General features: G+C 46.6%; 1 protein-coding gene across 1 annotated transcript in view; it reads left to right on the forward strand.

Annotated features, from left to right (window-relative positions):
- The window catches only part of LOC140367240 (sodium/calcium exchanger 1-like), a 75,440-nt gene that overhangs the window by 31,445 nt on the left and 16,495 nt on the right, over positions 1 to 27,500 (forward strand). The window contains exon 11 of the mRNA XM_072453607.1: positions 26,340 to 26,446. Coding sequence (XP_072309708.1) covers positions 26,340 to 26,446 — 107 coding nt within the window. The remainder of the gene's footprint in view (positions 1 to 26,339; positions 26,447 to 27,500) is intronic.

The raw sequence follows: 27,500 nt of genomic DNA on the forward strand, positions 1-27,500 counted from the left end.
GTGTCAGATTTGAATCAGTTGTTGAACCCTTTGCCATAAACCTATTTCAAGTGAAATTAATTAATTTGGCGCGACAGCGCCCCCTACAGAGTGACATAAAATGTTAAATGGAGGGCAACATTTTTAATTTTTCGATATTTTATGAAATTTAGCACAAAATTCCATTGTGGCGTTCCGATCAAAAAAGTCAATGAGACCCATGTCATATTTGTTACGGCGTAGCCGTAGCGATGACAGAAACCTCACCAGATCTATATTTTCTATTTATTTTCATACAGCACTTTCTAAAAGTCTTTTTTTCCAGTAAGTTGATATATTGAAACATTCAACTTAAAAATGTATCAATCTTTTTGACATATTTCCTGTTTGAATTGGTGAATTTGGTGCTTTAACTGACAAAAATAGACTTGGTTATATAATCGTTCTCATGCAGTCATAACACTTTGATCTTTGTAAGATCTCTGAGGCTAAGCAGGGCTGGGCCTGGTTAGCACTTGGATGGGAGACACTGTGGACATCAGGGGCCACGGGGTCCACAGGGGCAGCAGGGTCCACAGGGGAAGCAGGGGCCACGGGTTACACAGGGGTCATGGGGTCCACAGGGGAAGCAGGGGCCGCAAGGGCTACAGGGACCGCAGGGGCTCCAGTGAAAACTGTTGTGTTCTTCAGTGACTGGTGGTGCAGATTTTCAGCTGTGGCTACAATAGCGCCACCCTCGGCTGTGGAGTGAGTGAATAGTGATGTCACACACTTATTATGGGCCTAAATCTACATTTCAACTATATTAATTTTCACTGCTCCTATTTGTCATGACATGTACATTTGACATGTACATTTGACATGTACATTTGACATGTACATTCGACATGTACATTTGACATGTACATTTGACATGTACATTCAAATTTATTCAATAATATTCATTCAATCAATTTATTTTGCTTTTTAATCAGTTTTTGTCTTCCAAACATTTTTGCTTTAGACTTTTTCAAGTAAACCAAGGATTTTAAGAACATTTTTCCAGTTGTAACGACACATCTAACGCCAGCGACATGTCCGGGAGAAGAAGGGAGAAAGACTGTGAACGCTGTCGGAAATATCAACAAGAAATTAATGAGTTGAAAACATGGATATTTGTTTTGGAATCTGAAAAAGTTCTTCACGATACCATTCCTGTGTCAACCGATGGTAAGAAGAGCACACTTTTTAAAAGAAAAACTGCTACTTTCAACCTAAACCGCAGTGACTCTGTGTCGTTTCCAAAACTGTCTAAAAAACAGAAAGACCAGGCTGTTTCTTGGAACAAACTTGGAGCAAAGCCTAAAAGATACAAAGATAACGTGAAGTCACCTAAAATACAGCTCACAAACAGATTTTTACCACTTTCAGAGATGGAATTAAATGAAAAAAGGAAAGATGACATGGCCAAAATACAGCGAGGAGGATCTGTGCCAGGAGCCAAGGTCACGCAGATTGTTTTAGTTGGGGACGGCGCGATAAATCACGTGACGCATGAAAAGATAAACACACATTCTTTTCCAAGCGCCACTGTTTCTGAGATAACGTCACTCCTTCCAAATATTATGGCTAAGCATGGAGGAGCTAAACAGCTGATTGTGCACGTGGGTGCAGTGGACATGCGGCGGGAACAGACTAAAGTTTTGAAAAAAGACTTCTTGAAGTTATTCGACGTGCTTGATAAAATGTAAATCAAAACTTTCATAAGTGGACCTCTTCCAAACATCGACAGGAGGATAAACAAGTTTAGCCGGCTTCTTCAGCTGAACACATGGCTGTCCAAAGAGTGTTCCCCGAGAGGACTACACTACATTGAGAACTTCTATCTATTCTGGAAACGAGAGGACCTGTTTAAGAGAAATGGCCCCCACCTATGCAGAGGTGGAGTGAGGGTGCTGACAGAGAACTTGCTCCACGCTCTGAGGCATTGGACTGGGCCTGGACAGGGTCCTGAGCAGATAGTTAGAGAAGAGAGGAATGAGAGAAGAATTCCTGCTCCATCAGCCAGAGACCGAGCCAATGTTTCAACATCAAAAGCACCACAACCTCAGCCTCCACCAAAGGATTCATCAGCAGCTGCTCCACCACCACCAGCAAAGGATTCAGCTCCAGCTGCTCCACATTCACCTCCACCGCCTCCAGCAAAGGAACAATCTTCAAAGGCCTTGGACCCATCTGTGACAAGCTCAACAACATCCCTGTCATCGCCCCTGCCTTCACACCAGCCCTGGGTTCCCCCTGCAACATCTACTCCCACTAAAGATTCATCATTCTCCTTCTCATCTCCACTCTCACCCATGGGCCTTCCCAGCCATTTTGAAAGTGATCAAATCAGGCATTAAGATGGCTCCACTCACGCCCAATATAGCAAGGGCTATGTCAATACTTATCAACTCTTCCCTGCACAAGCCGACTACACCAACAAAAGCCCCACCACCCATCCCCCCTCGCCTCTCACCTGGTCCCAAACTCTCCTTGGCTACAAAAGCCCCACCACCCATCCAACCTCGCCTTTCACCTGGTATCTCCCATAGCTAGGATGCACTGGGTCTCAGCGTTGCCGGGACTTATTGTCACATTAAAAATCAAACCAACCCGGGGCCCTATGCAAAAAGAGCCCCCCCTAGTGCTATTTCTGTAGTCACATCATCACACAGATGGAAAAACAAAATGCGAGTCAGGCCCAATCTGAGAAATGTGATTCATATTCCCTGTGAAAAGATAAAGCCCAGTCCCACTGAAACTAGTCTGAAACTTGCTGTGCTAAATGTCAGATCCTTATGTAACAAATCTCTCTTAATTAATCATTTTATTTCTTCTTATAATCTTGATTTTATGTTTTTAATTGAAACATGGCTTGACAAAAACACAGGAAATGTAGTTCTGATAGAATCTGCTCCACCCAACTTTAAGTTTGAATCTGAAACACGAGAAAACAAAAAAGGGGGTGGAGTCTGTGCTGTCTTTAGAGATGAAATAATTACCCGCAGGTTGTCTTTTGGGGTGTTTTCATAATTTGAGTATGTATCCTTTAAAATGGAGCTAAAACGGTCTCCATCCATTCTCTTCATTGTTTTATACAAGCCTCCCCAGCACTGCCAAAGTTTTATTGATGATTTTACTGAGATGCTTTCAGTCGTATGCAGAGACTTTGATGGTTTGGTCATTACAGGTGATTCCAATGTGCATGTTGATAATATTTGTGATAGAAACGCAAAAGAGTTTGATGCTGTCCTTGAAACCTTCAGTCTTACTCAGCATGTGAGAGGCCCCACCCACAGCAAAGGACACACTCTAGATCTCATAATTACAAAGGGGGTAAATATTTCAAATGTTAATGTGATCGATGTTGCTCTGTCTGATCATTTCTGTGTCTTCTTTGACCTGTCTGTTTCTCCCAAACCTCCGGTTGGTCCTGCAGTTGTTCAGAGGAGACACATAAGTGATGGCACAGGTGCACTGTTTATGGAAATGATAAACTTTGAAAATGTCTCATGTTCTAATGTAAATGATTTGTTGAACTCTGTTACATCTAGTGTTTTGAATGTTCTGGACACCATCGCCCCTATAAAGGCTAAAATGGTTAAAAATAAGCAGAAGGCGCCGTGGAGAAATGATGATTCGGTCAGGGCACAGAAAAGGGAGTGCCGCAGGGCCCAACGGAAATGGCGCAAGTCAAAGCTCCAGGTTCAAAAAGAGATTTACAAAGAGAAGCTGAACATGTACAACCTAATCTTACGTAGAACTAGGGAAATATATTTTTCTGAAATTATTGGAAGCTGCAGTAACAACTCGCGTGTCCTGTTTGCCACAGTAAACAGATTAACAAACCCTCCAGCTCAGCTGCCGTTAGAACTCATTTCCACATCCAAGTGTAATGAGTTTGCATTATTCTTTAATGACAAAGTTCAGGGCATTAAAAATGCTATAAATCCCACAATGCAAAAAATTACCCTAAAACCACAAAGACACTTAACTAGAGGTGGAGTGGAGCTAACTCACTTTGCACCAGTAACTGACAAAACTGTCCATGAGATCATAACCAGTCTGAGTTCATCTACATGCTGCCTCGATGTGTTACCCACCAGATTTCTAAAGTCTGTGCTGAACAGTTTGTTAGCACCATTAACTCACATAGTTAACATGTCACTTCAATCTGGAACATTCCCAATGTCTTTGAAAACTGCGGTCATAAAGCCTCTCCTAAAGAAGAGCAGTCTTGATGCCGCAGTACTGAGTCATTACCGGCCCATCTCTAATCTGCCATTTTGGGGCAAAGTCCTTGAAAAGGTTGTTTACCAACAGCTCACATATTTCCTCTTAATAAACAACTCATTTAATGTTTTTCAGTCAGGTTTTAGACCTCATCACAGCACTGAGACTGCTCTTGTCAAGGTGACAAATGACATCCGCCTGAACACTGACACAGGCAAAGCCTCAGTCTTAATTCTGTTAGATCTGAGTGCTGCTTTTGACACTGTCGATCATGGGGTCCTCTTACAGAGACTAGAGGACTGGGTGGGCATCACTGGCACTGCCCTAAACTGGTTAAGGTCCTATCTGGAAGACAGGAAGTACTTTGTTGAAATTGGTAGCTGTGTCTCAGACCACATGACCCTGACCTGTGGAGTGCCCCAAGGGTCAGTCCTGGGTCCCCTTCTGTTCAACCTCTACATGCTGCCGTTAGGTCAGTTGATACGCAGTGAAAATGTGTCCTATCACAATTATGCAGACGACACTCAGATCTATGTTTCACTATCGGCAGGTGACTATGGACCAGTAGATTCACTCTGTCACTGCATCCAACAGATCAGTTTGTGGAGGCAAAACAACTTTCTCCAGCTGAACTCAGACAAGACTGAAATAATCGTTTTTGGCCCACAGAAACAAAGAGAAAGTGTTAGTGGTCACCTCCAGAGTCTCGCTCTAAAACCTACAAACCAAATTAGAAATCTGGGGGTAATAATGGACTCAGACTTGAACTTTAACAGCCACGTCAAATCAATAACATCAGCAGCTTTTTACCATCTAAAAAACATTGCCAAAATCAAAAATATAGTGTCAAAACCAGATTTAGAGAGACTTATCCATGCGTTTGTCTCCAGTAGATTAGACTACTGTAACGGCCTGCTCACTGGTCTCTTCAAACGAGCTGTAAAACAGCTGCAGTACATCCAGAACGCTGCTGCTCGGGTCCTGACCAGAACCAGGAAGTACCATCACATTAGTCCTGTTCTCAGGTCTCTGCACTGCCCCCTGTGGCTCAGAGAAGATACTTTAAAGCAGCTCTGCTTGTGTACAAGTCTCTCCATGGCCTAGCACCAAAGTACATCTTGGATATAAGATAAGATAAGATAATCCTTTATTGTCCCACATGGGGAAATTCCATTGATGCAACGCAGGTAGATACAGAGATAGATACAGAAGAAAAGAACAAATAACTTATAGGAAGTTTGAAAAACACGTTAGTGCCATATGAACCATCTCGGACTCTGAGGACCTCAGGGACCGGCCTCCTGCTGGTGTCCAGAGTCAGGACAAAACATGGGGAATCTGCGTTTCAGTTTTATGCAGCTAAAATCTGGAACAGTCTTCCTGAAGATGTGAGACAGGCTTCTACTCTGACAATGTTCAAATCTAAGCTAAAAACAGTTTTGTTTAGCTGCGCATATGACTGAAAGGATTTTTTCTTTGCACTCTTCTCTTTTGTTTGTGATTTTATTAGTTTAGACAATCAGTTGGATTGATAATTTTTAATTCAGTTAATTGTATTGTATTTCTGTTTCTGTAATTTCTTTGTGATTTGAAAGCATTTTTTCTGCTGTGTGAAGCACTTTGAATTGCCTTGTGTATGAAATGTGCTCTACAAATAAACTTGCCTTGCCTTGCCTTACATTCGACATGTACATTTGACATGTACATTTGACATGTACATTTGACATGTACATTTGACATGATTGGCCTGTAGAATGTGGTGATGTCAAACCCAGATATTCCATAAGTATAAAATGCTTTGTGTGGTTCATATGTGAGCCCAGACTGTCTGAACATGTCACAGTCACCAGACTCCGCCTCCACTCGCCTCTGTGGGAGCGTGTGCAGCGTGACCCATGCTTCCAGTGACACGCCCTGCTGTAAGCAATTTCCCAGTAAAAGAATAGATATATAGACACTTTATTGTCGGATTCAAGATCTGAAATGTGTCTTGCACTGAACACCAGCTCCTTCACATGATAATAATAATCTAAACACAATGACATTACACATAGAACATGTGGGACATCCAACAAAACCTGTCTACTCACATTAAGACATTGATGTTTGTGTTGTAGCTGATGCTCCAGGTTTAGCTTTAGGACTGAGACACAGGCCCCACCCACATGGAAACAGCTTATTATGTAGACCATGGCTGGGGTCAGAAATGATGTTGGCTAATCGCATTGTGTGGTCATAGAACGAGGTCTCAGACAGTTTGGACAGTTTGTCCACGATCACAGCGTGTGCGGTCGTCACAACTTCAGCCAGGCTTTAGTTTTTTTTTCATTGGTCAATCCCCTTCAGTGCCACAACAACCAGTCAGAAAGCTTGGAGTGTTCAGCATCAGCCAGCCAATCAGAGAGCAGACTCTGCCACTCTCTCCTGCGCTGCATTAAAGGCGTAATGGACGATTTGTCACTCCTCCCTGCGGATCTACACAACAGCCTCGCGGCTACACGTGCGTTTGTTTATTAGAGCGACGGATCGCATCACATATCTCGTCTCCGTAGATTTCTGTCTCTTTTGAGCTCGAACTGTCTTTCTCTGTCTTAATTTTGTCCCGTACACTGAGGGAACTATATTATGATAGATCCATGCGCTTAGACACAGGGAAACGTGCTGCTCTCCTGGGGACGAGCCGCACGAGGCTGCAGGTGAGCGGTAGGTGTGTCCTCTTATATGTGATACGTGGCTGGACTAATCGGCCGTCCACGCCACGAGGAAATGAGACTCAGGTTTGAGCCAAAATATTGTCCATTACGCCTTTAATTGCTGATCACATTCACCTGGCCTGCCCCACCTCAGTATATGGACCGGTCAGATTGTCTAGTGTGTTTCCCTAGCTTCCAGCGCCTGTTATTCTGATTCTGATCCTGCCTATTCGTGTTCTGCTATGCGAGTCACTTCCTCGTTTGATCTCTGCTGGTAATTAAAACCCTATTTCTACACCTGAACTGTTTCCTGTGTCGTGCTATCGGCCGTTTTGTGACACCTGACAGCGGAGTGGTGCTAGAGTCTTTCAAAACGTGCATTTGAAAGTTTATTTCTCATTGGCTTCACAAGCGTCACCAGTGAGACATTGGCACATTGGGACATTGGCACATTGGGACATTGGCACATTGGGACATTGGCACATTGGGACATTGGGACATTGGCACATTGGCACATTGGGACATTGGGACATTGGGACATTGGCACATTGGGACATTGGCACATTGGGACATTGGGACATTGGCACATTGGCACATTGGGACATTGGGACATTGGCACATTGGGACATTGGCACATTGGGACATTGGCACATTGGGACATTGGCACATTGGGACATTGGCACATTGGGACATTGGCACATTGGGACATTGGGACATTGGCACATTGGCACATTGGGACATTGGGACATTGGCACATTGGCACATTGGGACATTGGGACATTGGCACATTGGCACATTGGCACATTGGGACATTGGGACATTGGGACATTGGGATTGTACTGAGGAGATGAGACCTTTGAGAAATGCGTTACTGATTTGAAAAACTAGATTACATGGGTGCACAAAACTAAGCCGTCACATTCCTTGTTACTCTGGTCATTTGTCAAAGTGCATGTCGTGATGAGAGCGGGTGGGCACGGGGTACGGCACGGGGTACGGTCATGCCACAGAGTCACTGCTGCCCCCTGTGGCCCCACATTTCAATAATACTACATAGTTAGTCAAACCTTGTGTGTATCTGAGTCACTTCTCTCGACACCTGCCATATGCACTTTGCTCATCGATGAAATGTGCCCCGACCGTGCCCGGCCTAAACACCATCTATTTTTAAACACTGCTCAGAGTCTCTGTGCGGTTATCACGCTCAGCGCTGCTCGGCGCAATAAAGCTGGATTATTTAAGGGCAGACCAAGGTCTACAACTCATCAGGCTCACGGCAAAAGCAAGGTGGAAGGATGAAGAGGGGAGGAGCAGAGGAGGAAGAGGAGAGGAGCAGAGGATGAAGAGGGGAGGGGCGGAGGAGGGAGAGGAGCAGAGGATGAAGAGGAGAGGGGCGGAGGAGGAAGAGGAGAGGAGCAGAGGATGAAGAGGAGAGGGGCAGAGGAGGAAGAGGAGAGGGGCAGAGGCGGAAGAGGAGAGGAGCAGAGGATGAAGAGGAGAGGAGCAGAGGAGGAAGAGGAGCAGAGGAGGAAGAGGAGAGGGGCAGAAGCGGAAGAGGAGAGGAGCAGAGGATGAAGAGGAGAGGAGCAGAGGATGAAGAGGAGAGGGGCAGAGGAGGAAGAGGAGAGGGGCAGAGGCGGAAGAGGAGAGGAGCAGAGGATGAAGAGGAGAGGGGCAGAGGCGGAAGAGGAGAGGAGCAGAGGATGAAGAGGAGAGGAGCAGAGGAGGAAGAGGAGCAGAGGAGGAAGAGGAGAGGGGCGGAGGAGGAAGAGGAGAGGAGCAGAGGATGAAGAGGAGAGGAGCAGAGGAGGAAGAGGAGCAGAGGAGGAAGAGGAGAGGGGCAGAAGCGGAAGAGGAGAGGAGCAGAGGAGGAAGAGGAGCAGAGGATGAAGAGGAGAGGAACAGAGGATGAAGAGGAGAGGAGCAGAGGAGGAAGAGGAGCAGAGGATGAAGAGGAGAGGAGCAGAGGAGGAAGAGGAGCAGAGGATGAAGAGGAGAGGAACAGAGGATGAAGAGGAGAGGAGCAGAGGAGGAAGAGGAGCGGGGCGGAGGAGGGAGAGGAGCAGAGGATGTTTCAGTGGTTTCAGGACAAGCCTCAGGAGAACAACAGACGTGAAGGTGACGAGAGATGGAAACTCACAGGGTCCGAGAGCAAAATGACTCTTATTCAGCTGCAAAACTGTTCAAGTCAAGAATGTTATGAAATACTCGGGCTGGCTCCAGTGAAACATCTGAAGAGGCTGACCAATAGGAAGAGTGCAAGTGTTGTCATATATGTTTATTGCTCAAATATTGACCATTGTGTTCATTGTATGGTTGCTATGTAGCAGTTATGGAAATACCTTTTATGAGGATGCAAAATGACTAAATATTGGCAAAAATACATGAAGTAGCTGCCCCGCTCCCCCTGAGTATACTGATCTTTTGTAGTGCTCCGCAAGGGAGGTCAAGCTTGTTAATTAAAACATCCTCTCTCCTCCTCATGGGCCATTTTATGTTCCGTCCCATAAATTGTAACACCACTGACTGTTTTTGATTGTCTAATATATTGGAGGGGACCAAGCACAGCCCTGTGGTGCTGACGTCTGTAGTCATGAAGTCATTTGAGTGCCTGGTCTTGCCCCACCTCAAGTCCTTCACCTCCCCCCTGCTGGACACCCTGCTGGACACCCTGCTGGACACCCTGCTGGACACCCTGCTGGACCCCCTGCAGATCACCTACAGAGCCAACAGGTCTGTGGACGACACCATCAACCTGGCACTCCACTTCACCTGCAGCACCTGGACTCCCCGGGAGCCTACGGCAGGATCCTGTTTGTGGACTTCAGCTCTGCATCAACACCACCTCCTGCTCTGCTCCAGGACAAGCTCTCCCAGCTCAGCGTGCCTGACTCCTCCTGCAGGGGGAGCACTGACTCCTCCTGCAGGTGGATCACTGACTTCCTGACGGATCAGAGGCAGTGTGTGCGGCTGGGGAAGACTGTCTCAAACATTGGGACTGGGATCAGTGCAGGAGCTCCACAGGGCTGTGTACTTTCTCCTCTGCTCTTCTCCCTGTACACAAACTGCTGCACCTCCAGCCATGACTCCGTAAAACTGATCAAGTTTGCAGACGACACCACCCTCATCGGGCTCATCTCGGGGGGAGGAGTCTGACCACAGGAGGTGGAGCGGCTGGTGTCCTGGTGCAGCTGTAACAACCTGGAGTTCAATGCCCAGAAGACAGTGGAGATGATTGTGGACTTCAGGAAAGTCACAGCCCCCCAGTCACCATCTCAGACTTCCCCATCTACACTGTGGACTCCCTCCACTTCCTCTGCATCATCATCACCAGGACCTCAAGTGGGGGCCACCATCAGCAGGACCTCAAGTGGGGGCCACCATCAGCAGGACCTCAAGTGGGGGCCACCATCAGCTCCTCATCAAGAAGGCAGAGGATGTACTTCCTGTGGCAGCTGAGGAAAGCCGGCGGAGATGATGGTTCAGTTCTACACGGCCATCATTGAGTCCATCCTCACCTCCTCCATCACCTCCTCCATCACCGTGTGGTACGCTGGAGCCACAGCCAGGGACAAACAGAGACTACAGCGACCTTTGCTGAGAAGGTAATCGGCTGCAGACTCAGGCAGGAGGCCACTCCCCTCAGGCAGGAGGCCACTCCCCTCAGGCAGGAGGCCACCAGAACCTCTTCCCACAAGAACAGTCTCTTTCCCTCTGCTGTTGGACTCATGAACACCTCTTAAACACTTTAAGTATAATTTAATCACTCACTGTTCACTTTTTGTTATATTTAACTGTAATTTGTGTCCAATTAAGCCTATTTTTATTTGTATCCTATAGCAGATTTAAATTGTTTAAAGTTTTTCTGTAATTCATGCGCTTTTTGATTTTATATATGTTGTTTTTTCATTGTTCATTGTTTTGTGTTGCACTGAATCACCAAGACAAGTTCCTATGTTTGTGAATTCTGTTGATTGACAGTGGCACTAAACCTTCTCTGATTCTGATGAGGTATTAAGGATGTGATGGCTTCCTAGGAGGGGGGGCTCCCAGAATGTTCAGGGACCTCCTACAAATAGGTCAAGCTTAAGATACACTTTATTATCCCCGTGACCAACTCGGGATCCCCACTTCAGAATGATAATTATAATTTAAGTGTCAAATCATTTAAAAACGTGTTTAATGTCATTAACTTACAAAACACAAAGTGCAAAATACAGGACAAAATATCTAGATTTTCCTCCAGACATTGATTAAAGTCATTGTGATTATTGCGACTCCCAGGTCAGGGCCCACTTTGGGAGCATGGCAAAGACAGCTGATGTCTCGTGATGTCTCGTGATGTCTCGTGATGTCTCGTGATGTCTCGTGATGTCTCGTGTCTTCATTTCCTGTTCTGCCGACCCCTCCGTGACCCTCTGATGACCCCACGTTATGAGTTCATGTGTGACGGACAGGTTCAGAGCAGGGGGACGGTGCAGTGCGTATGAGTGTGTCTCTCAGTGAAGCAGCAGAAGTGACTCAGTGAACGTGAAGCGCAGAAATATGAGTTTTTGCTTCGCTCAATGAAACTTTATATGGAAGGATCAAATCTGAACTTGCAGCAAACTAACACTTTTTCACTATTGTCACGAGTGGGTTGAAATGGGTTGAAACAAAAATACAGCATGTCCTAATTTACAGTTCAAATTCTTGTGTCAATATTCAGACATATTTCAATCTTAAGCATTTCATTTAATATACATACTTAGTGTTACAATATATTTAGTTTCTTGCCATATGGATTATTATATTAGCCAATATTGCTATACCAATATTCATCCAACACATTGTACAGCCTCCAAACCGCAGTAAAATAACCACATGTTTTATGTTTTATCTTGTATTTAATATGGGACATATTAATCAACATGTGTTAGTCTAACATGTAAATGTGCCAGAGTCTAACATGTAAATGTGCCAGAGTCTAACATGTGAATGTGCCAGAGTCTAACATGTAAATGTGCCAGAGTCTAACATGTAAATGTGCCAGAGTCTAACATGTAAATGTGCCAGAGTCTAACATGTAAATGTGCCAGAGTCTAACATGTGAATGTGCCAGAGTCTAACATGTAAATGTGCCAGAGTCTAACATGTGAATGTGCCAGAGTCTAACATGTAAATGTGCCAGAGTCTAACATGTAAATGTGCCAGAGTCTAACATGTAAATGTGCCAGAGTCTAACATGTAAATGTGCCAGAGTCTAACATGTAAATGTGCCAGAGTCTAACATGTAAATGTGCCAGAGTCTAACATGTGAATGTGCCAGAGTCTAACATGTAAATGTGCCAGAGTCTAACATGTGAATGTGCCAGAGTCTAACATGTAAATGTGCCAGAGTCTAACATGTAAATGTGCCAGAGTCTAACATGTAAATGTGCCAGAGTCTAACATGTAAATGTGCCAGAGTCTAACATGTGAATGTGCCAGAGTCTAACATGTAAATGTGCCAGAGTCTAACATGTGAATGTGCCAGAGTCTAACATGTAAATGTGCCAGAGTCTAACATGTAAATGTGCCAGAGTCTAACATGTGAATGTGCCAGAGTCTAACATGTAAATGTGCCAGAGTCTAACATGTAAATGTGCCAGAGTCTAACATGTAAATGTGCCAGAGTCTAACATGTAAATGTGCCAGAGTCTAACATGTAAATGTGCCAGAGTCTAACATGTGAATGTGCCAGAGTCTAACATGTAAATGTGCCAGAGTCTAACATGTGAATGTGCCAGAGTCTAACATGTAAATGTGCCAGAGTCTAACATGTAAATGTGCCAGAGTCTAACATGTAAATGTGCCAGAGTCTAACATGTAAATGTGCCAGAGTCTAACATGTAAATGTGCCAGAGTCTAACATGTGAATGTGCCAGAGTCTAACATGTAAATGTGCCAGAGTCTAACATGTAAATGTGCCAGAGTCTAACATGTAAATGTGCCAGAGTCTAACATGTAAATGTGCCAGAGTCTAACATGTAAATGTGCCAGAGTCTAACATGTGAAATAAATGTGCCAGAGTCTAACATGTAAATGTGCCAGAGTCTAACATGTGAATGTGCCAGAGTCTAACGTGTAAATGTACCAGAGTCTAACGTGTAAATGTGCCAGAGTCTAACGTGTGAATGTGCCAGAGTCTAACGTGTAAATGTGCCAGAGTCTAACGTGTAAATGTGCCAGAGTCTAACATGTGAATGTGCCAGAGTCTAACATGTGAATGTGCCAGAGTCTAACATGTGAATGTGCCAGAGTCTAACATGTAAATGTGCCAGAGTCTAACATGTAAATGTGCCAGAGTCTAACATGTGAATGTGCCAGAGTCTAACATGTGAATGTGCCAGAGTCTAACATGTGAATGTGCCAGAGTCTAACATGTGAATGTGCCAGAGTCTAACATGTAAATGTGCCAGAGTCTAACATGTAAATGTGCCAGAGTCTAACATGTAAATGTGCCAGAGTCTAACATGTAAATGTGCCAGAGTCTAACATGTAAATGTGCCAGAGTCTAACATGTAAATGTGCCAGAGTCTAACATGTAAATGTGCCAGAGTCTAACATGTGAATGTGCCAGAGTCTAACATGTGAATGTGCCAGAGTCTAACATGTGAATGTGCCAGAGTCTAACATGTAAATGTGCCAGAGTCTAACATGTAAATGTGCCAGAGTCTAACATGTGAAATAAATGTGCCAGAGTCTAACGTGTAAATGTGCCAGAGTCTAACGTGTGAATGTGCCAGAGTCTAACGTGTAAATGTACCAGAGTCTAACGTGTGAATGTGCCAGAGTCTAACGTGTGAATGTGCCAGAGTCTAACGTGTGAATGTGCCAGAGTCTAACATGTAAATGTGCCAGAGTCTTAACATGTGAATGTGCCAGAGTCTAACATGTGAATGTGCCAGAGTCTAACATGTAAATGTGCCAGAGTCTAACATGTGAATGTGCCAGAGTCTAACATGTGAATGTGCCAGAGTCTAACATGTGAATGTGCCAGAGTCTAACATGTGAATGTGCCAGAGTCTAACATGTGAATGTGCCAGAGTCTAACATGTGAATGTGCCAGAGTCTAACATGTAAATGTGCCAGAGTCTAACATGTAAATGTGCCAGAGTCTAACATGTAAATGTGCCAGAGTCTAACATGTAAATGTGCCAGAGTCTAACATGTAAATGTGCCAGAGTCTAACATGTAAATGTGCCAGAGTCTAACATGTAAATGTGCCAGAGTCTAACATGTAAATGTGCCAGAGTCTAACATGTGAATGTGCCAGAGTCTAACATGTGAATGTGCCAGAGTCTAACATGTAAATGTGCCAGAGTCTAACATGTAAATGTGCCAGAGTCTAACATGTAAATGTGCCAGAGTCTAACATGTAAATGTGCCAGAGTCTAACATGTAAATGTGCCAGAGTCTAACATGTAAATGTGCCAGAGTCTAACATGTAAATGTGCCAGAGTCTAACATGTAAATATTGATCTGTTGTAACAGACACAAAACACACACATGACACAAGTACAATGAGAATCAGTGAAATATAATACTTAAGATAATAGAATTAAACACACAACATGCAGGAGACAAATAACAGTCACACTCTCCTCAACAAGACAGAGACATCTGTAAAAGCACAAAGGTCACTTCATGTGACTATTGGACAAAATGTACCAGAACGTTTAACCCTTTGTCCTCTTCCATTTGGTTTGGTTTCATTCACTTTGCTGAGATCACACTGTTGCTAACCAGTCTGCTCTGTTTTTAAGGATTTTAATCAAATAATGTTTGGCTCATGTTTGCAGTAGGTTAACAGTTGTATGTCAAAAATAAATGATAACGATAATTAAAGCAGCAGTGGCATTAAAGGCCCTCGCCCTCCTCTCGTCCTGCTCCTTTCAGGCCTATGTTCCCCTCCCCCCCAAAACATTACCAACTCTATGCTACTTCTTTCATCACAATGAGAGAGAGATGTTCTATTATTTTCATGCTTCACGCTTCCAGATAATGACGTAGGATATTTAGAATAGAATATTTGTTTACTTCTCATGACATGAACTATTCAGGCTTCTTCATGTTCATACATTTTTGAGGTGGTGCTAATGCTAGTGAGCCACCTTTTCCCCCTTAAAATAAAAGCTGAAAATTAGAGTAAAAGGTCTCAGGGGCACAGTCCAGCGCCAAACATAGTTCAAAGAAGGAAAATGAGGTCTAACTACAGAGCTGAGCTTGAATTTGATGTTTAACTTTAAATCTAACTTTAGCCCCATGAGCGAGCGCTCATTATGTGGATGTGACACAGCCCAGTCATTTGGCCGTGGTCTGTTTAACCCACGTCCTTCAAACACATGGTTACAGACACAAAAGTAAACCTTACAAGATGTGAGGCGCGCCTTGCTCTTCAGGCTCGTGTGGTCAAGCTCTGTCCACATGAATGGCCTTTATTAGAACGGGGTCAACAAAGGTCCTCAACCTTTTTCAGGCAAACTCCAAAATGCATCAGTGGTTCAGTTCAGTGATTTCCTTCCTTCCTTTTTTCTTTGTACTGTTATGGGATGATGAATAGTGTGTTGAAATGGGTTTGACGTGGGCGTATAAATATAGCGCATCTTAAAGTAATGCCAGCCGCACACACACCACTGTGAGGGCACGTCACAGTCAGTGTAGCAGTTATAATAACTGAAAACCTGCACAAACTCTGTGTCGCGGTCATCTGCACCACTTCTACAGTTTAAAGGTCCCATAACATGCAAAATTGACTTTTCAGAGCTTTTAACCTTCTTACATTGCTATTTGTGCTTCATATATGTCCAGAAAGTGTTTTTGATTGATTCCCGCAGTGTTTAGCTATATTACAGACTATCTCCTTTCCTCCAATCTCAAACTGACGGGCGGAGGGGCAAGACCGCGTCATAAGGACAAGCACGCGTCACCATCCCCCCTCACCCTCCCCCTCCCGCCTGTATTATATTTAGTCTCAAAGTAGACTCTTTCTCACTCACTCGCGCGGAGCGGCGCACCGCGGAGCTAAAAACACACAGCTGTGGGGCACACACTACGTCACGGGTGGGCGGGGCACAAACGTGCTCTGAGACTACGTCACGGGTGGGCGGGGCACACACGCTCTGAGACTACGTCACGGGTGGGCGGGGCACACACGCTCTGAGACTACGTCACGGGTTGGGCGAGGGAGCCAGATCACTCTTCACAAGGGTGGGGGCGAATATCAAACCAAGCCGTTTGCATTTCCGGGTTGGTGAGAGGGTCCAAGGTCTGGGTGATATTTCTTAACTATTATGTTAAGGGTGTTGCACAACACTTATTATGATCAATTATACACTTAGGATAGACTACGAAACGTGACAAAAAGCATGTTATGGCACCTTTAAGAGCCGTCACGAGGCCACAGCCCGGGACAGCCTGGTTGTTCTGATGGGCACATGTTGATCACAAGTGACCTCAGCTGTTAGAGGCAACAGAAACACTCCTGAGGAGCACTGGCCACGCCTCCTGAACTCATGCAGTTGATCCGATGTTTTTTCTGATGTCAGCAGTCTACTTAATATTAAGCAGAGTTTGACACTTTCAGATTTGTTCTTTAGCAACTCTCACATTGTAGTTGTGTTTTGAGCTTTTACAGAATATTTCTTTACTCACCATTAACACCATTACTGAATCCTTTATATAAGTAGAGATGTTTCTCCTGCTCGACTCCCTCCAGCGCCTCAGCCTCAGACCAGAAGCATGCATTTGTCATGAGCAGCTCTAAAACATGGATGAGAACAGACGAGAGTCTCGGAGCATCACAACACACTGTTTGTCTCTGCATATTTGTCACTTAAACGTTTCAAATCCTCAAACAAATTTGAATATTAGTCAGAGACAACCCAAGAAAATTGTTTATTATTAAGGGGAAACTAAATCCAACCTAACATGGCCCTGAGTCAAAGTGATTGCCATCCTGTTAAAACATAACTTAACTGTGGTTTATCACGGCTAAGTTCAGTTTCTCTAGCCACGCCCAGGCCTGATTACTGCCACGCCTGTTTTTAGTCAAGAAATCACTTAAATAAGACCAAAAGATCCTCAAAAGCTCGACATCATGCTGAGATCGATAGAAATTCAGGAGCAAATGAGAAAGAAAGTAATTAAGATCTGTAACAGTGGTGACCCTTCCCAGGAGTGACCGGGCGACTCACCCACGAGGTCACTAAAGAGCCCATGTAAAGGACTGCAGGCCTCACTAGCCTCAGTGAAGGTCAGAGTTCATGACCCCACCATGAGCAAGACACTGGGCAAAATGTCCTTCATGGCAGAGTTCAAAGAGCAAAACCAACATGAAGGATCATCTCAATCTGGCCAGAAATCATCTTCATCCAAGACTTTTGGGGAAATACTCTGGACTGAGGAGACAAAAGTAGAACTTTTAGAAGGCGTGTGAAGAAAAGGAGAAACAAGTAAAACAAAGACGGCAGCGCTCAGGACAGTTTTTAGGTCACTTATGTTGTAGAAAATGTGTTCTCTACTGCCCCCAGTGGTTCAGCACATGCACAGCTCTGATGCTACACACACACAAGCTCTGAGGAGACAGACGTACGCAGACTGGGCATTTCTGTGTGCGTTTGGGGTCGTCTCATGTTGTTGCCATGCGATACCCTTGTGCGTTTCACCGTTTCTTTTACATCCACAACACGCCGTGCTACGCCGCTCATACATATTCTGACCACACACACATCCCTGCAGACGTTACCGCATCGCCAGGACGTCCACGGAAACAGTTTGTTTGTTTGACTTTGAGCTTGTTTGTTCGTTTGCTGTAATGGCCTCAGTTGTGACACTGGAAAATAGAGCATAAATTAGCCTTAACTTGGCCAGATGGCGCCACCTGCTTGTCTCCGTGGAGATGAATGTGTTTAATTCCGTGAAACTATCCAGGAAATGCAGTATCATCTCCATGTCGACCAGCAGGTGGCGAACCCTCGTGGTGAATAAACTTAAGCATGTACAGCTCCTTTTGCAGCGTTCTGAAGCCGTTTCTCAGCGATCTCGTGCTTCTCTCGTTGGAGGTGCCATCAACAGCTCCCACTCTGAAAGTCTCACCTCGACTGAACAAGATGCTTCTGACGGTTGAGAATGAAAGCACAAGATGGCAGCGCATAAATAACATTACATGAAGCGTTACGTAAATGCCCAGTGTTTGGTGCGTGCTCTGACCCACAGTGACCTCTGATTCACTCCCAGAATGCACTGTTCCCTCTGGACGCAGCCACAAATGCTCCCTGCGTTTTGCTCCTTTTGTCCGCGACTGCAACGGCCTCGTTCTAAAACATTCGATTACTTTGAGTAGTTTTGAATGGGTTGGATTTATTTGAACTCTTTTAATTAGTTTCAAGATGCTGTTTGTTTGAACACATGGCTTCTTTTTTCAGTGTAACTTCTGTGGCGCCACAAACCACACATAATGTTTTAAAGTCCGAACAGCCCCCCACGTCCGAACAGCCCCCCCACATCCGAACAGCCCCCCCACGTCCGAACAGCCCCCCCACGTCCGAACAGCCCCCCCACATCCGAACAGCCCCCCCACATCCGAACAGCCCCCCCACGTCCGAACAGCCCCCCCACATCCGAACAGCCCCCCCACGTCCGAACAGCCCCCCCACATCCGAACAGCCCCCCCACGTCCGAACAGCCCCCCCACATTCGAACAGCCCCCCACGTCCGAACAGCCCCCCCACATCCGAACAGCCCCCCCACATCCGAACAGCCCCCCCACATCCGAACAGCCCCCCCACGTCCGAACAGCCCCCCCACATTCGAACAGCCCCCCACGTCCGAACAGCCCCCCCACGTCCGAAAAGCCCCCCACGTCCGAACAGCCCCCCCACGTCCTAACAGCCCCCCCACATTCGAACAGCCCCCCACGTCCGAACAGCCCCCCCACGTCCGAAAAGCCCCCCACGTCCGAACAGCCCCCCCACGTCCGAACAGCCCCCCACGTCCGAACAGCCCCCCACGTCCGAACAGCCCCCCCACATTCGAACAGCCCCCCACGTCCGAACAGCCCCCCACGTCCGAACAGCCCCCCCACATTCGAACAGCCCCCCACGTCCGAACAGCCCCCCCACGTCCGAACAGCCCCCCCACGTCCGAACAGCCCCCCCACGTCCGAACAGCCCCCCAGGGGAGTGTTTTATGTCCCACTTATTCTCTGGGTTGTAACAGCGCGTGAGTGTGTGTATCTTTATCCAGGTTCTGCCTTTATTGTCTTATTTTAGTGATTTAATTATCATTTAATTATGTTTTATTGTGTTTTACAATTTGTATCCTATTGTATAGTTAAACCTTTTTACTAATATTTCATGGCAAAGTAGTGGTAATCACTATCTGGCAGTATGACATCATCACATTCTAATCTAAAAAAACACCTATGGTAATAACAATATGTACAAGTACAAAATATTTCACGTTATATAAAAGCTGTTTATGGTTCTTTAGCCAATTACAAAAAGCCGAATGAGCTCCTCACGTTGCATTTCCAGATCCCACCACTAGTTTATAAAGCCAAGCGGGCTCTCTAGGGCCTCTTGTGTTCAGCAGTGATGTAATGCCCTTTTTAAACCAGCAGAGGCACAAGTTGGACCTCTAACCTTAAATAATCAAGATTATATAAGGATACAACAGTTAGTCAAACCCAGATTTTGACTCCATCCCTTTTGTTCCACTTCATCTGGGGCGGGTCGCGGAGGCGGCGGTGCGAGCAGAAAGGCCCAGACTTCCACCGCTCCAGGCACTTGTTTTATTTCATTCTTGGCTTTGGAAAGTAGCGCGGCTGTGGACGAGCTGCATGGAACTCATGGAACTCATAGAACTCATGGAACTGTCGGCTTTGATTGAAGTTTGAGAGTGAAATCTGCAGTTCTGGCCTCTGCGTGCTCTGCGTGTGTCTCTGTGGGTCACACCGCCTCATACCGCCCACAAAACATGCTCAAAACGCCCTCAGCGCAGAGCTGCTCAGCACTAATAAACCTATATTTGAACGCTTCCACAGCCCTTTGCTCGGGAGAAGAGGATGCAGAGGGTCAGGTGGAGTCGAGCAGGATATTTATATAGTTAGATATTATATAGTTCTAATCTATGATCATTATGTTGAATTTTGGACAGTTAAAATCGCAATATAGTTCCTAAAATGTCTTGTTTTCTCCGTTTGTAAAACCGCGGTGCTGTTTCTCGCTTCCTCTTCACCCGACGTCGCCGTAAACGAGCGCGGAGAGTGCAGTTCACCACCGCGAGCAGTGGATTTGTGCCGTATCATCATTTGTACTGGACTGATCGCTGAAGTGTGATATATAGTTGACAGACGGTGGAGCGCAGTGGGGAAGGTGATGGGAGACCAGGGTTCCCATCACTGTGCTCTGGTGCTGGTGGGCCTCCACGTGGGAGACCAGGGTTCCCATCACTCTGCTCTGGTGCTGGTGGGCCTTCACGTGGGAGACCAGGGTTCCCATCACTGTGCTCTGGTGCTGGTGGGCCTTCACGTGGGAGACCAGGGTTCCCATCACTCTGCTCTGGTGCTGGTGGGCTTCCACGTGGGAGACCAGGGTTCCCATCACTGTGCTCTGGTGCTGATGGGCCTTCACGTGGGAGACCAGGGTTCCCATCACTGTGCTCTGGTGCTGGTGGGCCTCCACGTGGGAGACCAGGGTTCCCATCACTGTGCTCTGGTGGTGGTGGGCCTTCACGTGGGAGACCAGGGTTCCCATCACTGTGCTCTGGTGGTGGTGGGCCTTCACGTGGGAGACCAGGGTTCCCATCACTCTGCTCTGGTGGTGGTGGGCCTTCACGTGGGAGACCAGGGTTCCCATCACTCTGCTCTGGTGCTGGTGGGCTTCCACGTGGGAGACCAGGGTTCCCATCACTGTGCTCTGGTGCTGATGGGCCTTCACGTGGGAGACCAGGGTTCCCATCACTCTGCTCTGGTGGTGGTGGGCCTTCACGTAGGAGACCAGGGTTCCCATCACTGTGCTCTGGTGCTGGTGGGCCTCCACGTGGGAGACCAGGGTTCCCATCACTGTGCTCTGGTGCTGGTGGGCCTTCACGTGGGAGACCAGGGTTCCCATCACTGTGCTCTGGTGCTGGTGGGCCTCCACGTGGGAGACCAGGGTTCCCATCACTGTGCTCTGGTGCTGGTGGGCCTCCACGTGGGAGACCAGGGTTCCCATCACTGTGCTCTGGTGCTGGTGGGCCTCCACGTGGGAGACCAGGGTTCCCATCACTCTGCTCTGGTGCTGGTGGGCCTTCACGTGGGAGACCAGGGTTCCCATCACTGTGCTCTGGTGCTGGTGGGCCTTCACGTGGGAGACCAGGGTTCCCATCACTCTGCTCTGGTGCTGGTGGGCTTCCACGTGGGAGACCAGGGTTCCCATCACTGTGCTCTGGTGCTGATGGGCCTTCACGTGGGAGACCAGGGTTCCCATCACTGTGCTCTGGTGCTGGTGGGCCTCCACGTGGGAGACCAGGGTTCCCATCACTGTGCTCTGGTGGTGGTGGGCCTTCACGTGGGAGACCAGGGTTCCCATCACTGTGCTCTGGTGGTGGTGGGCCTTCACGTGGGAGACCAGGGTTCCCATCACTCTGCTCTGGTGGTGGTGGGCCTTCACGTGGGAGACCAGGGTTCCCATCACTCTGCTCTGGTGCTGGTGGGCTTCCACGTGGGAGACCAGGGTTCCCATCACTGTGCTCTGGTGCTGATGGGCCTTCACGTGGGAGACCAGGGTTCCCATCACTCTGCTCTGGTGCTGATGGGCCTTCACGTGGGAGACCAGGGTTCCCATCACTCTGCTCTGGTGGTGGTGGGCCTTCACGTAGGAGACCAGGGTTCCCATCACTGTGCTCTGGTGCTGGTGGGCCTTCACGTGGGAGACCAGGGTTCCCATCACTGTGCTCTGGTGCTGGTGGGCCTTCACGTGGGAGACCAGGGTTCCCATCACTGTGCTCTGGTGCTGGTGGGCCTCCACGTGGGAGACCAGGGTTCCCATCACTGTGCTCTGGTGCTGGTGGGCCTCCACGTGGGAGACCAGGGTTCCCATCACTGTGCTCTGGTGCTGACGTGGAGGTGTGGGTCCAGGCCAGAACACACTGAACCACTCTCCAAGAACAATGCAATAAATCCAATGGACGCTGTGTCCTTTGTCACTAACTAATTAACTTTATTATTAGACAACAACGTGGTTTAAAGTTCAGATCGGGTCTAAAGTAGGTTATTTAGTAGGTTACAAACAGATTATATTCCATTTGTAGCTAATCACTTTTTGTGATTCTATGTGACGATGTGCATGCTTTAGTGCTGAGGTGACACGTGCGGTACGTCCGCTACATTAGCTTTAGCTTCTTACCACAACCTACAGCAGCGTTATTCACTGACAAGAGCATTTACCCCTGAATCCTTTATCAGGTTTTGACCTGTTTGTGACTAGATTAACTCCTTGTAATATTAACTGTCTTCGAGCGCTGCTTTCTATTCAAACTTATTCCGTTTGTGCAGTCCTTGCCACAGCATTATGGCAAGCTAGCTTTTCTTTGTTTCCCCATTGTAATGCTAACACCAATCCTCACGAGAGAACGGGAACGCCTCACAGGTAGAAAGTCTATGGGGTTTTCAGTGCATACATTATTTTTAAGTTCTAAAACATGAGATGGCAAAAAAGTAACAAAAGCAATGAAAATAATGTGCAACATTTTACCTCTAACGCCTTTTTATTCACCTTTATCAGACCAGAGAAGGCCCACTGAGACGTAGCCTCTCTTTCCTGGCCCCAGAGGGGAGGAGCCTATTGTACATGTTTTTAGTGGTAGGAGAGCCCCCAGAGGAAACCAACGCAGACACAGAGAGAACATGCAAACTACACGCAGAACAGCATAGCGCCGCCGGGGAAACGATCCCAGGACCCTCTTGCTGTGAGTGAGAGTGCTAACCCAAGCTGTAATAGACATTAGCTTAGCTGTTTGTGTCGTACACATGAAATCAAATGTACTTATTCACACTACAGCACAATGACATCACATGATTACGTTTGCAGTCACTTCGAAACAGAGATTATAACTTTTGAATTCTCTTTTCTAGTTTGTCTTCTTTAGTCACAGTGTTGTCTTTGGTTCGTCACACTGCAGCCGCTCAGTGATGTTCTCTCAGCGACAGGCACCAGAGCAAAGACTTATCCCTGATGCTAAAAGTGGAGCATAAATCTGCCTCACTCAACAAAATGAGAGTTTGTGTTAAGTCTCTGACAAAACTCCAAAATGGTGCCCACTTTATTACTGCGAACCACAAATCACAGCCCTCCCAGCCAACCGAAGGCAGAGGCGATGCAGCGCCCGATATGGAAGTGGATTGTCCATTACAGTAATGCAATAAGCTCGCAGCTAATCACATCAAACTGTCGCTCGGTCGTGGAGGGATTCGAGACGACGTTCTTAAGCAGCTCCTAAAGCCCATTCCGGCCCGGCGTCTCCGTCACGCCGCGCCCATGTGGAAGACGGTGGCGGTGTTCTATTTTTGTGCCGCGAGCGAGTTGAGCTTGTGTGGAACATGTCAGTGCGTTGACAGGACAGGGCCACCCCAGAGAGCCCTGACGGAGAGGAGTTTCAGGGGAGCAGGTGTCGAGGAGTAACAAGCTCGAAACACACACACTTCAAAGGAAGAGGCATAAAAGAGGTGCAGTTTGTAAAGTGACTCCAGCCCCGTGGGGTCTAACGACACTCGTAAAGACTTCACTCAGAGTCATGCCATGTTGTGCTCTTACTGTCCACGTGTGCGTCATAAAAGACAGGGACAGGGCCATAGACTCAAAAGTGGTTGCTACGTTACATTATTATTCAAATGATATATTATTCTGATCGTTTTGCATCTGGGGCCTGTTTGTTTTGAATCGTGTGTGATGCAGTCGGCCTGTTGGGTTATTGAGTCCATAAACATTCATAGACTTGTACAAATGTCTCTATTGTGGAAACAATCTGATCTTTTTTATCTGCTCTCCTCATCAGTTACATGTAAAAGAAGATATTAAGTGCACACGTCAGTTAGTCTTTTATTAGCCTAATTATCATCTATATTACACACTTTTACACACTTGACTTGACAGTGATTCTTAGCCAGGATTTGACTTCTCCTTAATGTGGTCAATGACACTGGATTATTCATGCTTTACATGCTTTGTGGGCTAATGCTAACGGCTATAGGGAAATTACATGAGACTTACCTTAGATATGAGTTCATAGCAAACTGCGGAACCTTCCGGGTGAAGCAAACAAATATTTTATGAAATAAATCATGTGACTCAACTTGAAAACTTACATGGGGCCCCTTTAAACATCAGACTGCCTGTGGGCCTCTAGCCTTCTCTCTGTGGCCCATTTGTGAGCCTCTAGTCTACTCTCTTGGCCCATTTGTGGGCCTCTAGCCTACTCTCTGTGGCCCATTTGTGGGCCTATAGCAGGCATGTTCAAACTAAGGCCCGGGGGCCAAATGTGGCCCTCAGACCAATTTTTGTTGGCCCTCCTGCTTCCTGCTAAGTTGGTCCAAACAACAAAAACTAGTATTTTTTACTGTCTTATTAGAGGTGGAGGCATCGAAAAATGCAACATTTTGAATGACTCAACTCAAGTTTGACATTGTCAGGTTGTCTGTGGCCCCGTGGCCCTCTGCTCCTTGTGCTCGCTCCTCCTGGCCTATAGCCTATATATATATACATATATATATCTGTTTAGCTGAGTCTGAGTGACCCAGCTCAGCATTATCCATGGAGAGATGGAGGCATCAGCTGGAGCAGAGGCCTGGTCACTGTGGCTCGGTGCCTGTGCACATTACACTCCACCTGCACTTTGTTTACTGTGTTTACTGTGTTTACTGTCACTCCCCAGGGTTTACATGGCCTGACTTGTGTTTACATATGAACAAGCTAGCATAAGGAGAGCCAAGAGCACGTTAGCATGAGTGCATCCTGTTTGGATAAATTACCTCTCGTGTCATCATTCCCCACAAAATTACCCCTAAATTGTATGATTTGAAATTACATAAACTACTATCTACAGCAAAGTCACGAGCTCTGAACTGGAGATCCAGAGGCTTTTCAGGTAGTCTTAGGTCTGTGAGTTATGACAGGATCTATGTTGAGCAAGAGCACTGTTTTCTCGTGTGCACGTTAGCACGTGGAGAGTGTGCACGTTAGCATGTGGAGAGTGTGCACGTTAGCATGTGGAGAGTGTGCACGTTAGCATGTGGAGAGTGTGCACGTTAGCATGTGGAGAATGTGCACGTTAGCACGTGGAGAATGTGCACGTTAGCACGTGGAGAATGTGCACGTTAGCACGTTGAGAGTGTGCACGTTAGCACGTTGAGAGTGTGCACGTTAGCACGTGGAGAGTGTGCACGTTAGCACGTGGAGAGTGTGCACGTTAGCACGTGGAGAGTGTGCACGTTAGCACTTGGAGAGTAGCACGTGGACAGTGTGCACGTTAGCACGTGGAGAATGTGCACGTTAGCACGTGGAGAGTGTGCACGTTAGCACTTGGAGAGTAGCACGTGGACAGTGTGCACGTTAGCACGTGGACAGTGTGCACGTTAGCACGTGGAGAATGTGCACGTTAGCACGTGGAGAGTGTGCACGTTAGCACGTGGAGAGTAGCACGTGGAGAGTGTGCATGTTAGCACGTGGAGAATGTGCACGTTAGCACGTGGAGAATGTGCACGTTAGCACGTGGAGAATGTGCACGTTAGCACGTGGAGAGTGTGCACGTTAGCACGTGGAGAGTGTGCACGTTAGCACTTGGAGAGTAGCACGTGGACAGTGTGCACGTTAGCACGTGGAGAATGTGCACGTTAGCACGTGGAGAGTGTGCACGTTAGCACTTGGAGAGTAGCACGTGGACAGTGTGCACGTTAGCACGTGGACAGTGTGCACGTTAGCACGTGGAGAATGTGCACGTTAGCACGTGGAGAGTGTGCACGTTAGCACGTGGAGAGTAGCACGTGGAGAGTGTGCATGTTAGCACGTGGAGAATGTGCACGTTAGCACGTGGAGAATGTGCACGTTAGCACGTGGAGAATGTGCACGTTAGCACGTGGAGAATGTGCACGTTAGCACGTTGAGAGTGTGCACGTTAGCACGTGGAGAGTGTGCACGTTAGCACGTGGAGAGTAGCACGTGGACAGTGTGCACGTTAGCACGTGGAGAATGTGCACGTTAGCATGTGGAGAGTGTGCATGTTAGCATGTGAAGAGTGTGTCCTGGGTAAATTGCAGCAGCGATCACAGGGTGAAGGGGGAAGTCTGGTGTTTGACATAATTGTTCTTCGGTTTGTTTTAAACAGAACTAAAAGCTGGACATCCGTGTGTTACAGGAAGGTGATCAAGGTGAAGATCATTGACGATGAGGAGTACGAGAAGAACAAGACGTTCACCATCGAGCTGGGGGAGCCGGTCCTGCTGGAGATCGGGCAAAAGCACGGTGAGCGGAGCCCTGTGATGGACCTGGAGGAAAGAGTCAGATGAATCATCGTGTTTTTGAGACGAGAGTTTGTTCCGAAACACGTGCATTTGCTTCTGACTCATGCGACACCAAAGACTTTGTGAGAGGAAGAAGTTCAACGTAACATTCAAACCAGTCGGCGTAATCCCTCATCCGTCCAGTAGTGATCCATCGTAGAAAAGGTCTGGGTCAAAGGTCATCTGGACAACGCTTTAGAAAGTCATTTTAAATCTGAATCAGATTTAAAACTAGCTCTTTTCCCTGTTCTCGATTTGAAGAATCAGCTTTGAGAAACGAACACGTCATGATCCAAAACCAGTTTAATGTTCCTTATATTAATATAATATATATAACTCAATGTTTAAATGTTATTAACATTCTGTTCCCAAACTGAGCTCATGGATTGAAATAAACAGTTGAGCTTAAAGTGCTTTCATTAGTTCAAGAGCGCTCGTTTCAACCGCCTTTGTGTCGTGCAGCTCTGTCAGTGAAAAGAAGCTCTGTGGCTCTAAAACAGGGATTATATTTGTGACAAAAGGACCAAAGCACGCTATATTCTGATGATGTGGAGACAGTCGAGATATTATTCCTTTTGCCATTTACAGTTGAGACGCAGTCGTGTCACTCATTTCACTCTGATGTATTTGACACATGAAGCTGCGTTTGAGTCGCTCGTTTATCCACTTCACCTTTGTCTTTGTTTCTTTTTTGCTGAGACTGTGTCCAAACTCCAACCACTGAAGTCAAACACAAACTACATCACCACTGACATAGTGAATATATCTGTGTGTGATTCTTTATGAACACAGTTAATCTACACTTCAATAGATTTTAAATCATCTCTTTTATAATCTCTTCTTGCGATACAGCCTCTCCATCCAAACTCGGGGCCAAAAGGTTGAGCTTTTTTTTGTCATTTGCCTGATAAACTATGGCCAGTTTTTTAATGAACCCGGCCTGTGAAAGCCTGACCCGAGACCCGAGCGCGTGTTCAGCGCTGCAGAGTGTAAATGTGTTCAGCGCTGCAGAGTGT

This window comes from Eucyclogobius newberryi, unplaced genomic scaffold (genome assembly GCF_026437365.1).
Source record: "Eucyclogobius newberryi isolate DKJ021-1_F unplaced genomic scaffold, fEucNew1.0.hap1 SCAF_2, whole genome shotgun sequence".
Classification (NCBI taxonomy): domain Eukaryota; kingdom Metazoa; phylum Chordata; class Actinopteri; order Gobiiformes; family Gobiidae; genus Eucyclogobius; species Eucyclogobius newberryi.